The sequence below is a fragment of the Lupinus angustifolius genome, chromosome LG17 (assembly GCF_001865875.1).
Source record: "Lupinus angustifolius cultivar Tanjil chromosome LG17, LupAngTanjil_v1.0, whole genome shotgun sequence".
NCBI lineage: Eukaryota > Viridiplantae > Streptophyta > Magnoliopsida > Fabales > Fabaceae > Lupinus > Lupinus angustifolius.
The window spans coordinates 264724-278480 of NC_032025.1; the positions used below are offsets into that span (position 1 = coordinate 264724).

Consider the following 13757-nt stretch of genomic DNA (forward strand, 5'->3'; position numbering starts at 1 on the left):
TTAGTCCTATGCAGCAGCATAGTAAGACAACATTGAAGAGATCCTTAACCTTGTTAAAATAATTAGAGAGACCTGAATTCTGGTTAGTGATTGTAAAGTTTGAGGGTTTCACCTTTCTTTTAACTTACGCTTTGTTTTGATTAGGTATCACCTGATTCTGGAAAGAAGTTTGTCAAACACTCTGTGATTCAGAACGCTGATATGGGACTCGAATCGGGGACTTGCAATGTTTGCTCAGCTCCTTGTTCATCTTGTTTGCATCTTAACCATGCTCTCAAAAGGCCAAAAGATGAAGAATTTTCTGATGAAAACTGTCGCTTAGGGGAGGCTAATAATAACCAGTGTTCTATGGATGTGGGCAATGCATCTTCTCTTAGGAGCAGAGCTTGTGAAATCTCACAGCATGCTATTAGTGAAACCAGTAACATTCTGGGTATTACTTCAAGTCATGATTCTCTATCTGAAAATATTGAGAGTAGACAAACCTTGACAAATAAGTATAAGGATTCCAAGTCTTTAGAAGGTCATGATGAGAACACTTCTTGTATCAGTGGAGCCAGTGATATAGTGAACAATAGCCATACTAATAAAGATGTAGGTAGTATCGAAAGCCTGTATGTACAATCTCGTAGTGATAAATCTCTTTCAGGTGATCCCAGTTTAATGCGTAGGGAAAGGGATCTGTGTTCTCATATCCCAGAAAGGTCAGAATGCTCTATTGAAAATTTTATTTCATCATCGACCAAAGAGAGGGAATCTATTGTTGATTCTGGTGAGAAATGTATTGCCAATAAGGATAGCCTTGTTGACTGTACTGCCAAGGTTTCAACAAAAGTATGTCCAAAGTCAGAAGCAGACAGAGATGAAGATGTCTGTGGTGTTAAAGACACAGATCGTAATACTTCAGCCCATGATAAACAGCATGAAAAGACTGAAGAGCTGGTCAAATCACCTGGACTGCAGGAGCCTCAATCTGAACATGAGAGTGATAAAACAGATCTTATGGAACCAGATATTGATGTGAGTATCCTCACTTTTCTTTATATCAGTTTATTTTTTGCCGAAACTAAATTTGATGGATATGAAAATGGTAGGAGTGGAATGTAACCATGCCTATGGAGATGCTTAACTTCAACTTTCATTTCTGATATCATTTACTGGAATATAGGTACAATTGTGTGACATCTGTGGAGATGCTGGTCGTGAGTATCAACTTGCCATATGTAGTAGGTGCAGTGATGGCGCAGAGCACATGTATGCAGAAAACCCTCTCACCTTGTTTCTTTTAGCTTCTATTATATTGTTACAAATTCCTTTCACTACAATGAGTTTTACCCCTATTTCTTTGTACCAGCTACTGCATGCGAGTAATGCTTGAGAAGGTTCCTGAAGGGGACTGGTTATGTGAAGAATGCCAATACGCGGTGGAGACTGAAAAGCAAAGGCTGGGTAAGAGTGAAGTTGTATATTATATTTCTTAAAAAAGTGCTCTGGCTGAAATTTTACTCCCTTTATGCTCTCTGTGTCTGCATAATTTCTTTTTTCTGGAACTGAGTTTTCATGTTTTTGATGTTGAGGGTAGCATAGGTAGTCAAGCACACATGTGACAATCTGTATATATGGTTGTGCTTGTATGCAAAGACATATTTATCTATTTAAATGATGTGGTTCAGATGTAGAAGAAAAAAAGCCCCCTAAAGTTAGTTCAACTTCACAATTTTCTGGGAAAAGAATTTCTGAAAACACAGATGTAACTCCAGTGGCAAAAAGGCAAGCTCTTGAATCAAGCACAGGATCACCAAAGATGTCAAGCCCCAGAAAGTTAGCTCAGCTATCTCGAGACTCTTCATTTAATAGCTTAGATAAAGGAAAAGTGAAGCCTTGTCATCAGATGCCTGTTCGAAACCACCCTGGTGGTCGTGACAAAGAAATTGCCCGTTCTCTTTCCATTGGTCCTCGGGGTCAACCTTCAAAGAGTATGGGTTAATCTTTCATCTATTGTGCTTCACCTTAGATGGGTTCCTTTACAATTTTATATCACGTATCACAGGGTTTCACTTATTTCAAGTTCCTTTTTTGTTCTTACGAATAGGTACATTGTTAAAGTCTAGTTCATTCAACATCTCAAATTCCAAGCCAAGAGCCAAACACCTTGATGAAGTTGCTCCCCCAAAACCAAAGGGGGGCGGTGAGCATACTTCTAAGAATATGGAGATGCCTGCACGTATGACAAGTAAATCAACATTATTCAAATCCCCAAGTTTAGGCCGTTCAAATGCAACTGAATCAAAAGTTAAAATGATTTCGCCTACTAAGTCTGCCACTTCTCAGGAGTTGAAAGGATCAAGACTTTCAAAAGAATCAGGTGCATTTGACCGGAAGCTTCCGTCTAGGATTGAACGGCCTAAGGCATGTTCATCAATGGCTAGTTCTGTTGTTTCCACACCTAAGGGTGATCAGAAGCTTACACCTCGTGGTGAAACCACTAAATCTTCTGCAGTTAACAACAAACGAGATTTGAAGGCTGACCTGGAAGGAAAGTTCAGTACATTAACAAAGTCAACAAGTAATATAAGCCGTAAAAGTTTGGAGCCTCAAGTTAGTTCAGGTATGATCTTGATTGAATCATTTTATTGCTCCTGTTGAAATATTTTCTTCTTACCATTTTGTTGGGGTCAATTTTTTTATTGATATTTCAGTTTCAGTTGAGTAAAACCATCATCTATGTATTCTTCTCTCGTTTTATTTTCAATAGGAGCATCTTGCATGGTGGATTTTGTGCTAGAAACTATATTATCTGCAAAGGTTATTTCTTTTTCAGTTGTATTTTTTGAATTTTACAGAAACAACATCAACCATTGTTGATGAAGCTCTACAGGAAGTGCTGCCTCGATCACGAGAGACAGTAAATCGGGATGAGAAAACTAAAGATAGTTCTCATGTGGCACCGGCTGTTACTACTGCTTCAAAAAGATCATCATGTCAAAAATTTAAGGAGTTTGACCATTCTCCAGAAGGTTGCACAGCTGATAGTGCACATGAACCTGGCGCTGAAGTATCTGTCACTGCCTTGAGTAATTCAAAAAAGGAGATGCATAAAGGTAATAAATTGAAAGCAGCGATCCAGTCTGGTTTACTTAGAAGACCTGAAATATACAAGAAGAAAGAAGTACTGAATCAAATTAACGAGCTTTCTACATCTGGCATAGACCCGAATTATGAAGTCAGTTCGCAAGACAAAGTGTTGGTTTCTGACATGCTGAAGAATAGTATATCTGTTGATGAAATCCACGAACAGCAGGAAAGGCCTGAGAATTCTACATCTGGTTCTTCCAAATGTTTGTCTGCCAATGATTTGAAGCAACTTAACTCTTTCCCAACTGGTTTTTGTTCCAAAGATGAATCAAATTCTGTTCGTCTTGCTTCTGGAAAGCCTTTAGTGAGAGATGTGTCTGATAAAGCTTTGGCAATCTCAAGTGTTCTTTCAAGGATGTCGGCCATTCCAGACTATGAATACATCTGGCAGTATGAAACATATTCTGATGAATTTTTTTTTTGTCTTTAATTCTGGATTTCTATTTCTGTATTACTTTTGTATTGCAATCAAGTGTGCTCTACATTAGCTTTGTTGTTTTCATGTAGGGGTGTCTTTGAAGTGCTTAGAAATGGAAAGCCTCCCAACTCATGTAATGGAATTCAGGCTCATTTATCCTCTTGTGCTTCTCCCAAGGTTCTCGAGGTAGTCAACAAGTTTCTACCCAAAGTTCCTCTTCATGAAGTTTCTCGCTTGAGCACATGGCCTTCACAATTTCATCAAGGTGGTGCTACAGAATATAATATTGCTCTTTACTTCTTTGCCCAAGATATTGAAAGGCAAGTATATGAATACCATTCCTTTACTGTAAGCGCTAACATATTTCTTTATTGTAATTATTGACGTTTTTCGTGATGTTGTCATACAGTTATGAGAGACACTACAAGGGTCTATTGGATCGCATGATTAGAAATGACTTAGCTCTTAAAGGAATTTTTGATGGTGTTGAACTTCTCATATTCCCATCCAATCAGCTTCCTGAAAATTCACAGCGTAAGGAATCACTCCATACTTTTTCCAAACAATCCAACATAGTAAATAGTAAGCAATTTTGACCATTGTTTTAGGGCTTGTGTTGAAGAGTTGAAGTATATGCCTGGTTTAGTGTTCGTGGACAACAGAAATTCAGTTCATATGCAGTTTTGAAATGTCTTGGGAAAAGACAGCCTGCTTCTGTTGTGAAGTTACTTGGATCAAGTTACAAAGTTAGAATCTTTACGGAGACCATTGTTCATTCTGATTCAAGATTCTAATTTTGTATATTGTTTTGCACATTATCGATTTCTGAGTAAGACTAATATAGATGCAATGCATTAAGGTTGCAATGAATGAGACTGTTTTATATTGAATATGTAGTTAGTTAAAAGCAATAATTTGACATTCTTGCAGTCATTAGGTATTAGTTTTTCTGTAGTGCTAAGTTTTGACCAACCTTTTGTTCCCATTTAATCATTACATAGCTGAAATTCAAAATGTATTATATATATCCACCTTTTTAATATGAATGAAGTTTTCAAATTCACTTATTACTGGGTATGAAAGACTGCTCACAACTCTACTTTTTGGCAGGTTGGAATATGTTGTTTTTCTTGTGGGGCGTATTTAGGGGAAGGAGGCCCGATCATTTAGATTCTGCAAAAAAAAATTGTATTCCCAATTTGAGTGCTGTGCCAGCTGAGGAGGATTCAACTGCTGTTGTGACTTTGTCTGGAATGCAATGCTCACCAAAACCCAAGGATGAAGTATCAATTGTTTGTGATAAAGCGTCCAGTGAATTTCCCTCGTCCACTCCTGTTGATCAAGGTCAGAGTACGGTACATAGAAATATTGATATCAATTACCCAGCAAATTTGGGTTCACAAGGAAATTTAGTGAAGCAAAGTAGAATCAACAGCCAATCAACATCAGCAGTTCCAACTGTAAGTAGTAGGAGTGTGGAAACAAAAACTGGTTGTGACATTTCTGTCAATGAAGAAAGAGGTGCTGCAAGCAATATCGGTTGGGATAAAATTTCAATTAACAGTGATGAGGATCAGCAAAGTCCCAAGAGGAAACAGAAAGGAAATTGTCACTTTATTGACTTGGAAGTAACTATCGGCGATGAAGGAGGTGCTGCAAGCAATAGTGTCGAGGATAAAATTTCAGTGAGAATGGACTGTGACGAAGATCAGCAAATGCTCGAGAGGAAACAGAAAGATTATCGTTGTATTGACTTGGAGGCAACTATTGATGATCAAGAAGAAGGTGCTGCAAGCAATATTGGTAAGGATAAAAATCCTGATAAAATGGAGAGCAATAAAGATCAGGGATGGCCTAAGAGGAAACAGAAAGAAAATGCTCATTATATTGACTTAGAGGCAACTTTACAGGAAGACCTGACTGTAGAAGAGGTCAACTGTCTGCTACCCAATGATAAAGTTGACACAATTATGCAGGCTTCTGCAATTAGATATCAGAAAGTGCCTTGGAACGTGGTAAATAGCAAATCCGATGACGGAGGAAGTTCTAGCAAGAAGCTGAAGACAGATTTAGGTGGGATTTACGGGGGTTGCAGTGTTGGAGGTAGAGACTCTTTTAATGACTATTTCACATCTCTAGCAAATGATCTTGGTTCATGTTCTTCAGTTGAGGACAGAGGATGTAAAGTAGCTTGTGATGAGAAAATCATCTGCGAGGATTTGGGAGCGATGGAAAGAAACTTCTTTCCTGTTAGTGGCTCACAATTGGATTTGAATAGCGAGTACCAGGACGATGAATTTCAGCATAGGTTTCCGAATCTAGATCTTGCTCTTGGCAATAAAATAGAGCCACCACCGCCTAAGGGTATGCTGCCTTTCTTGGTCGGAGCAGTAGACAAGAAAAATAGTCAGGAGAAGCATCCAAACGTGTCCGCAGATGCGCACGAGGATGATGATGGTGGCGCTGCATCTCTTTCCCTTTCTCTAGCTTTTCCATCTCCAAACAAGGAACATAAAGAAGCTGCTACAAAAGCAGAGGTTTTGCCTGATGGGAACCATGTCAATACATCACCACCCTTTCGCCTTTTCGGGAGATTCACAGGCAAATAAGAATTTGCTGCTGCCATTTCCAATCATGTACATTTTGTTGTTCCAAATAGGCCCATCATGTATGATAATCTTCCATCCAGCGCGTATACAATACAAAGGGAGCCAGTGTCCTCAACAAAAGAGTCAATAAGTTTTCTCTTTTTCTTACCCTTTTTCCTTTACTCCTTTGTCAAATACATGTTTTATATTAGTATTATTACTACCATTTTGGTTTCAGAATGCATAGTTAAGGCTGTTTGTAAATATTGAGTGTTGAAGCCTGGAATAGTGGAATAATTTCACAAATGTTACTAGGAACTTTCGGATTACTTTTTTGTGGCAGGGTTTCTTGTGTTCCTGGCTCCATTGTCTAATGAATACTTTATATTGTTAAATAAATCAAGCCTTAATTTAACTGCATGATATTGTTTTATTATAAGTATGTTAATTGATAAAATATCGATCTCTAAGTTTTTCTTAATTATTCCATCATAGTGTTCATTTTCCTTCAGAAATTAGACTGAATTTCATTTGATTTACTCATTTTTTTTATTGATACTTCTAATAGCCTATTCTACCCTTGTCCAAACACCTAAGCTTTGGTTCTCCAATAAGATTAGTCTCATATTACATTCATAACCTTATTTTGTCTAGAGCATTTGTTCATCTCATCATTTTATCTCTGCTATGTGAAGTTTACTTTCTTGTCAACATTTTATAGGTCTAAAATTTCTACATTTCTATCATATGTGAGACCTTCATCTGTCCCACTTGAATTTTATGATTTACATTTCTGTCAAATTTCTTATCATATTGGATGAATGATCTAATATACTTAAATATAATGACTTATGATTTGATATGATCTTCAAAATTTATTTATAAAGTAGAGTTTTCTACTGAAGTAAAAAATGAAAACTTGAAAAATATATTTAAATTAAATATACCATACATATGAAAAACTAAATTATCAAATCAATGCAACAAAAGTAAAAATAAATAATAATTAAATTAAAAAAGGTGAGGTCTACTTGTAAGTAAACACTAAACTGGATGAGCTTACTTAACTATATGATGAAATCAAGTTGACTTGATCTCAAACACAATCTTAAGTAAAGTTGAGTAGATTTAATTGCCTAACATTGTTTTAAAATTCTCCTTCATAATACTCTAATTATGATTCATTACACACAAACGCTTCAAAGTGTTCAACCTTTTCTCTTAAACTCTTACTAATAATTGTTGCTCTTTCTTTCATTAAACGTTCATACTTCCTCTTGACAATTTGTTTTTGTTCTATGAAGATAATTGCAAAATAAACAAGTGGAAACATTCTCTTTTGTAGGATTATTGATAGTAAAATATATCAAGATCTCAATTTATAGACAAATTCTTTTTATCTTTTCAAGCAATTAATAAGGATATTTTTATAAAAATAATTGATGTACTTTTAAAAATAATCAAAATCAAATTCGTGATGGAATCCACTTTAAACAAATTTTACCCAAAAAAGAAAATGATATTGTAGGAGATAACCGAAAAGCAATTTTTTTTTGTGCAAGATGAGTTTTGTGAATGAATTTAATATATATATACTAATAGTATAAATGTTTTCAACACCGTCAATAAATTATTTATGATATAATGACAATGTAAAAAAACAACTTTACATTAAGTGTATAGATTTTAAACTCTTTTCGAATTAACAATTTGTATTTGGAAATTGGATTTTATAATGATTTACTTACTTGTCTTCTGCTACATATTGATTCATTGTTGTTACAGTGAGACTCTGTGTCTCTGGGTTTAGGGTTTTTGTTTTTCATTCACATTATTCACTCAAACCCTAAACCCTTTTCATTCTTCTCATTCCTTTATTATGAACAAGAGACTCTTCAACACTCTTCTCTTTTCATCTTTTCGTTCTATTCATTCCCACCCCAATTCCTCACCTTTCTTCTTTTCTACTTCATCACATCACAACACCCACAATCTCCAAGGTCTCATTCAACCTCACGATACTCTTTTCCAAGATTCTTCTTCACCGCCCACCACCTGTTTGATAAAAGAATATTCTTTTCTCCGCAATTCTTTGGTCAATTCTTCTGCCCATTATGAGGTTGATTCTTCCGCTGAGTCTTCCTCTAATCAGGTTGTGTTGATGTCCAATGCCATTAGGAATAGTAGTGATGGTTTTGGAAATGAAACCCAGAAATTTTTTAGCCAGTTTCGAGGTAGGTTAAGTGAAAAATTAGTGATTCAGGTTATGGATCATGTTCAAAATCCTGAATTGTGCGTCAAGTTTTTCCTGTGGGCCGGTCGCCAAATCGGTTATGCTCACACTCCTAGGGTGTATGATGCGCTTTTAGATGTAATGGGATGTGGCGGTGATGATAGAGTGCGTGATAACTTGTTCAGAGAGATTAGGAATGAGGATAAAGAATTGCTTCGTGGGTTGCTTAATTTTATGATTCAGAAGTGTTGTCGGAATGGGCTGTGGAACATGGCGCTAGAAGAGTTAGGGAGACTTAAGGATTTGGGGTACAAGGCTTCGCAGACGACATATAATGCTTTGGTTCGAGTCTTTCTTGAAGCCGATAAGTTGGATACAGCTTTTTTGGTACATAAAGAGATGTCAAGCTTTGGGTTTGGTAAGGATGGGTATACTTTGAGTTGTTTTGCATATTCGCTTTGTAAAGCAGGGAGGTGCAGGGATGCTTTAACTTTGATTGAGAAGGAGGAGTTTGTGCCTGATACTGTTTTTTTTAATCGGATGATTTCTGGGCTATGTGAAGCTTCACATTTTGAAGAAGCTATGGGTATTTTAGACAGAATGCGGTCTAATTCTTGCATTCCCAATGTTGTAACTTATAGGACTTTGCTTTCTGGTTGTTTGAGGAAAGGACAGCTGGGCAGGTGTAAGAGAATTCTTAGTATGATGATTACTGAAGGCTGTTATCCAAACCGTGAAATGTTTAATTCTCTTGTACATGCTTATTGTAAATCAGGGGATTACTCTTACGCCTATAAGTTGTCTAAGAAAATGCTCAAATGTGGGCGCCAGCCAGGCTACCTGTTTTACAATATACTCATTGGTAGTATATGTGGCAACGAGGATTTGCCAAGCTTGGATGTGTTAGAATTGGCTGAAAAAGCTTATGCTGAGATGCTTGATTCGAGAGTTGTGTTAAATAAGGTCAATGTCAGTAACTTTGCACGGTGTCTTTGTGGAGCTGAAAAGTTTGATAAAGCCTTTAGGATTATTTGTGAAATGATGAGCATGGGTTTCATTCCGGATGATAGTACATATTCTAAAGTGATTGGTTTCCTTTGTGATGCCTCCAAGGTAGAGAAGGCTTTTTTGTTGTTTGAAGAAATGAAAAGGAATGATATTGTTCCTAGTGTTTACACCTATACTATATTAATTGATAGCTTCTGCAAAGCCGGTCTCATTCAACAGGCTCGCAAATGGTTTGATGAAATGTTAAGGGATGGTTGCACCCCTAATGTGGTGACTTACACTGCTCTTATTCATGCATACTTGAAAGCAAGAAAGGTGCTTGATGCGAATAAACTGTTTGAGATGATGTTACTCGAAGGTTGCAAACCTAATGTTGTCACATACACGGCTTTAATTGATGGTCATTGTAAGGCTGGGCAGATTGAAAAAGCTTGTCAGATCTATGCCAGAATGCGAGGTGACATAGAAACCTCTGAAATGGACATGTATTTTAAGCTAGATGACAACAACTTAGAAGGACCAAATGTCATTACATATGGGGCTTTGGTGGATGGTTTATGCAAAGCAAACAGGGTCAAACAGGCCGGTGAATTATTGGATACTATGTCAGCTCATGGTTGTGCGCCTAACCAAATAGTGTATGATGCTCTTATAGACGGATTTTGCAAAGCTGGAAAGCTTGAGGATGCACAAGAAGTGTTTGCAAAGATGTCAGAGAATGGTCACAGTCCAACTCTGTATACCTACAGCTCTTTAATTGATTGTCTGTTTAGAGATAAACGATTGGATCTTGTTTTGAAAGTATTGTCCAAGATGCTAGAGAATTCTTGTGCGCCAAACGTTGTTATTTACACAGAGATGATTGACGGCCTCTGTAAAGTTGGAAGGACAGATGAAGCTTATAAGCTCATGCTTAAGATGGAAGAAAAGGGTTGTTGTCCAAATGTTGTAACTTATACGGCCATGATTGATGGCTTTGGGAAATCTGGAAAAATTGAACAGTGCCTTGAGCTATTGAGAGATATGTGCTCAAAGGGTTGTGCCCCAAACTTTATAACCTATAGGGTCTTGATAAATCATTGTTGTTCCTTTGGCCTTCTTGATGAGGCTCACAGACTTTTAGATGAAATGAAACACACATATTGGCCAAGGCATATGTCAAGCCACCGTAAAATTATTGAAGGCTTTAGCCAAGAGTTTATAGCCTCTATTGGGCTTTTAGATGAGTTGAGTGAGAATGAATCAGTGCCTGTTGATTCTTTGTACAGAGTTTTGATTGATAATTTTATCAGGGCTGGAAAACTGGAAGTCGCCTTGAATCTGCTTGAAGAGATTTCATCATCTCCTTACCCTGCAGTCAGCAACAAATATGTGTATACTTCTTTAATTGAGAGTCTTTCACTTGCTAGTAGGGTTGATAAAGCCTTTGAGCTGTACGCGATCATGATAAGTAAGAATGTTGTTCCGGAGCTTAGCACATTTGTCCACCTCATCAAAGGCCTTGTTAGGGTTGACAAGTGGCAAGAAGCACTTGAATTATCCGATAGTATATGCCAAATGGTTTGTCACACTCTTTCTAACTTATTGAATTACATAATACGAATCATTTTCTATTATTTGCTTCATTATTTAAAATTTGTTGACATTTATTGGTAGAAATATGCCTCAAACCTTAACTTGAATGAAATTGCTCCTTAGCTACACTAGACCCTTTATTATTTTGGCATGTTTTCTGACTTTTTTTTTTGCATTCTCTGTTAACATTGCAGAATATCCAATGGCTTTATGAAGAGAAACAAGTATAGATTAGATTTCTGACGTACAGAATGAACATAGCTGAAGAAAGTTGAATACAGGTAGGATAGAAGAAATGGTAAAGCGGGTAAAGATCTCTCTCCCTTAATCTCTAGTCTTTCATGATGCCTTTCATTTATTATTGATCTTCATTTGCTGAAGTGGGTTTTTTCACAGTTGATGTAATATCAACAGCAATAATGGGAGCAGAAAGAGGAGACAACAACAACAACAATAACCAAACCTTAATCCCACTAGGTGAGGTCGGCTACATGGATCGAACAACTCCCATAATGCTTTGTCATAAAAAGGAGACTTCAAATCTCTATGATATGGAGCAGAAACAGGAGACTTTGAAGAAATCTTCAAAAGATGCTCTTCATATTCCGTTAATCTCCGAGTTTAAAATCTTGGGTATTTATCCACCAAGAGTTACATCATGTTGGGCATAATATTTTATGGTTATGATCAGGGCATGCTAGTTGATGTCAAGGTATATAAAAACCAAACTTCTCCCTTGTCTTTTGGAGCAAAGTGACAAACTCAGTAATGTAAATATTGTTGGCTAACATTTTAGAAAAGAGATAAAATCTGTATGAGGTGTTACACACTTGCATAGAAGAACCAAGAAACTAAGGCTGGTATAATGAATTGTTGTGAAGTAAGTTGTTTGGCTTTTGTGTCAGTCATCGGATATTTTTACGTAAAAGGCCCCCCCCCCCCCTCATTTGCAAACAGAGAGCTTAACTGCTGATTTCAAAGATTTTGTGGTCAGTCAGTCATTTGCATGCCAGATTTATTTTTAGATTTATGAACGGATTGTCCTTTGTTTTTTGTGTTTTGCTTTTTTAACCTGTTTGATAGGTTAGAAAGTCTATGAAATTTATGATCCAATAAGAATGGTGTGTCATGTAGGAGTTGTGTTAGACTAGCCAAATCACTCATGCTTATTATACCGGAAAATGTGGTTTTTCTGAAATGAGTTAAGTTTAAATGAAAGTCATGTCTTGTTGGTTTTTGAAGTTCAGAGACAAATGGTCACGTATCATCTTTTTCCATTACGGTGTAGCCTGGCAGCTCTGGAATCAGCTTTATAGCAAATTTGAGGAGCAATTGTCCTGAATCCTTGGATCAATTTTTGTCTATTCATTTGAGAGACTTTGGCAGTAAGAGGGAATGCAAAATGCTTTGGTGTTGTGCTGTTTTTGCAGAGTATGGCGACTATATTGGAAATGCTTTCGTGATCACATGTTTTTAGTCATGGAAATAGCCTCTCTGCTCACTTCATATAGACCAATTGAAGTGCCAGAGTTTTTAATCAGAACTGGCATCCCTCTCATAACATGGGTTTATTATATGATAGGGATTTCAAAATTCAGAGTCATTCCCAATCATGTTTAGTGAGCTGCTATCAGAGCACTCTGTATTCTGTACCATTTAAGGTGGACAGATTAATGTGCTGTAATGTATTATATGATGGGAGACTTGTTAATTTGTATTCATGCCTTTAAACTGTTATGGCAAATGATCTTATCATCTAATATTCTTATAAATTCCTATGTAATCAAGCTACACTTTTCCTCTGTAACCTATCTTTATTTCTAATTTCTGAATCACATACTCCAATCAACAATCACTTTTGTAACCTGTGTTAATACATTAGTATCAAGTGAATGTCTCAATCATTAGACAGTTTGAAGAATAGTTAATGTACACATAAGTTGGTATGGTATAAATAAATGGATATAAAAGTAATTAATATACATGTAAATATTGAACAAATCCAAATAGACAATTTTATGTTCCTGTATTTAAAAATAATTAAAAAAAATTATATACTCCTTTATCCTATTAGTAAAAATGAAGATCCATATCTTTATATGTCTTCATTTATGTTTTGGACCCATCAAAATGTATCATTTAATTGAAAAAGTTATAAAAGGATAAATTTATATTTTATATTATTTGATATAATTTTATTGGATAAAGACAGAAAGAGACAATTCTTTTAAGAGAGATGATCTATGTCCATTACTAAAAATGGGAGCATATTTCTATATCATGTCGTGTGCTATTTTATGTGTCATGAATTGTGATCGGTTAAGAAATATATATTTAAGTTAAAAGTTTAACTATTAATTATTTTTTGGACCAATTATAACTCATGATATATGCAGTGATATAATATTGTGGGATATAAAATGTGGTCTTTACCCTTAGATGTTGAGATACATACATACCTTTCGCTGATTTAGTATTTTTACTTTGAGTCAAAATACATGGAAAGAAAAGTGGAGAGAGAAAATGAGAAGATCATGAAACTTTTCCTCATTTGGTTAAGGGGAAAAAAATAGAATAAAAATGAAAAAAGTGTATGAGGCTTAAGTAAAACTTTTTTCTTCATTATAGAAAAAAATCTCAGTTTTAAAGATATGTTCTTTTTGTAGGTATTCTAGACTACTTTCTGTACAAATTAAGCTTCATTTTCCAAATGTTATTACTTAAAAATAAATTAATTTTATTAAAAAATAAATTTACTATGTTTACATAATAATTACCAGCTAGCATAAGTCTCGCTAAA

At 35.9% G+C, this 13757-nt stretch overlaps 2 protein-coding genes across 5 annotated transcripts; both read left to right on the forward strand.

Moving 5' to 3' along the window:
* On the forward strand, positions 146-6483 carry LOC109331403. Its single transcript, XM_019565863.1, has 9 exons — positions 146-1020; positions 1169-1254; positions 1355-1449; positions 1674-1976; positions 2093-2608; positions 2844-3525; positions 3643-3873; positions 3963-4087; positions 4664-6483. The coding sequence occupies exons 1-9, from the start codon at positions 202-204 to the stop codon at positions 6160-6162; spliced, it is 4356 nt and encodes a 1451-aa protein (XP_019421408.1). The 5' UTR covers positions 146-201; the 3' UTR covers positions 6163-6483.
* On the forward strand, positions 7876-11669 carry LOC109331446 (pentatricopeptide repeat-containing protein At1g06710, mitochondrial). Of its 4 annotated transcripts, none has more exons than XM_019565954.1 (3): positions 7876-10942; positions 11152-11264; positions 11387-11669. In XM_019565954.1, the coding sequence occupies exons 1-2, from the start codon at positions 8021-8023 to the stop codon at positions 11185-11187; spliced, it is 2958 nt and encodes a 985-aa protein (XP_019421499.1). In that variant the 5' UTR covers positions 7876-8020; the 3' UTR covers positions 11188-11264; positions 11387-11669. The 4 variants fall into 4 exon arrangements, with proteins under 4 accessions (XP_019421499.1, XP_019421498.1, XP_019421500.1 ...); XM_019565953.1 differs by having other exon boundaries at positions 11152-11238; positions 11354-11669; XM_019565955.1 differs by having other exon boundaries at positions 11152-11238.

Coding starts and splice junctions, on each gene's coding strand:
- LOC109331403 (XM_019565863.1), top strand. CDS start 202: ATGGGACTCGAATCGGGGACTTGCAATGTTTGCTCAGCTCCTTGTTCA. Junction 1,255..1,354: donor AGTGATGGCGCAGAGCACAT/GTATGCAGAAAA, acceptor TCTTTGTACCAG/CTACTGCATGCGAGTAATGC. Junction 1,977..2,092: donor TCGGGGTCAACCTTCAAAGA/GTATGGGTTAAT, acceptor TCTTACGAATAG/GTACATTGTTAAAGTCTAGT.
- LOC109331446 (XM_019565954.1), top strand. CDS start 8,021: ATGAACAAGAGACTCTTCAACACTCTTCTCTTTTCATCTTTTCGTTCT. Junction 10,943..11,151: donor CCGATAGTATATGCCAAATG/GTTTGTCACACT, acceptor TTAACATTGCAG/AATATCCAATGGCTTTATGA.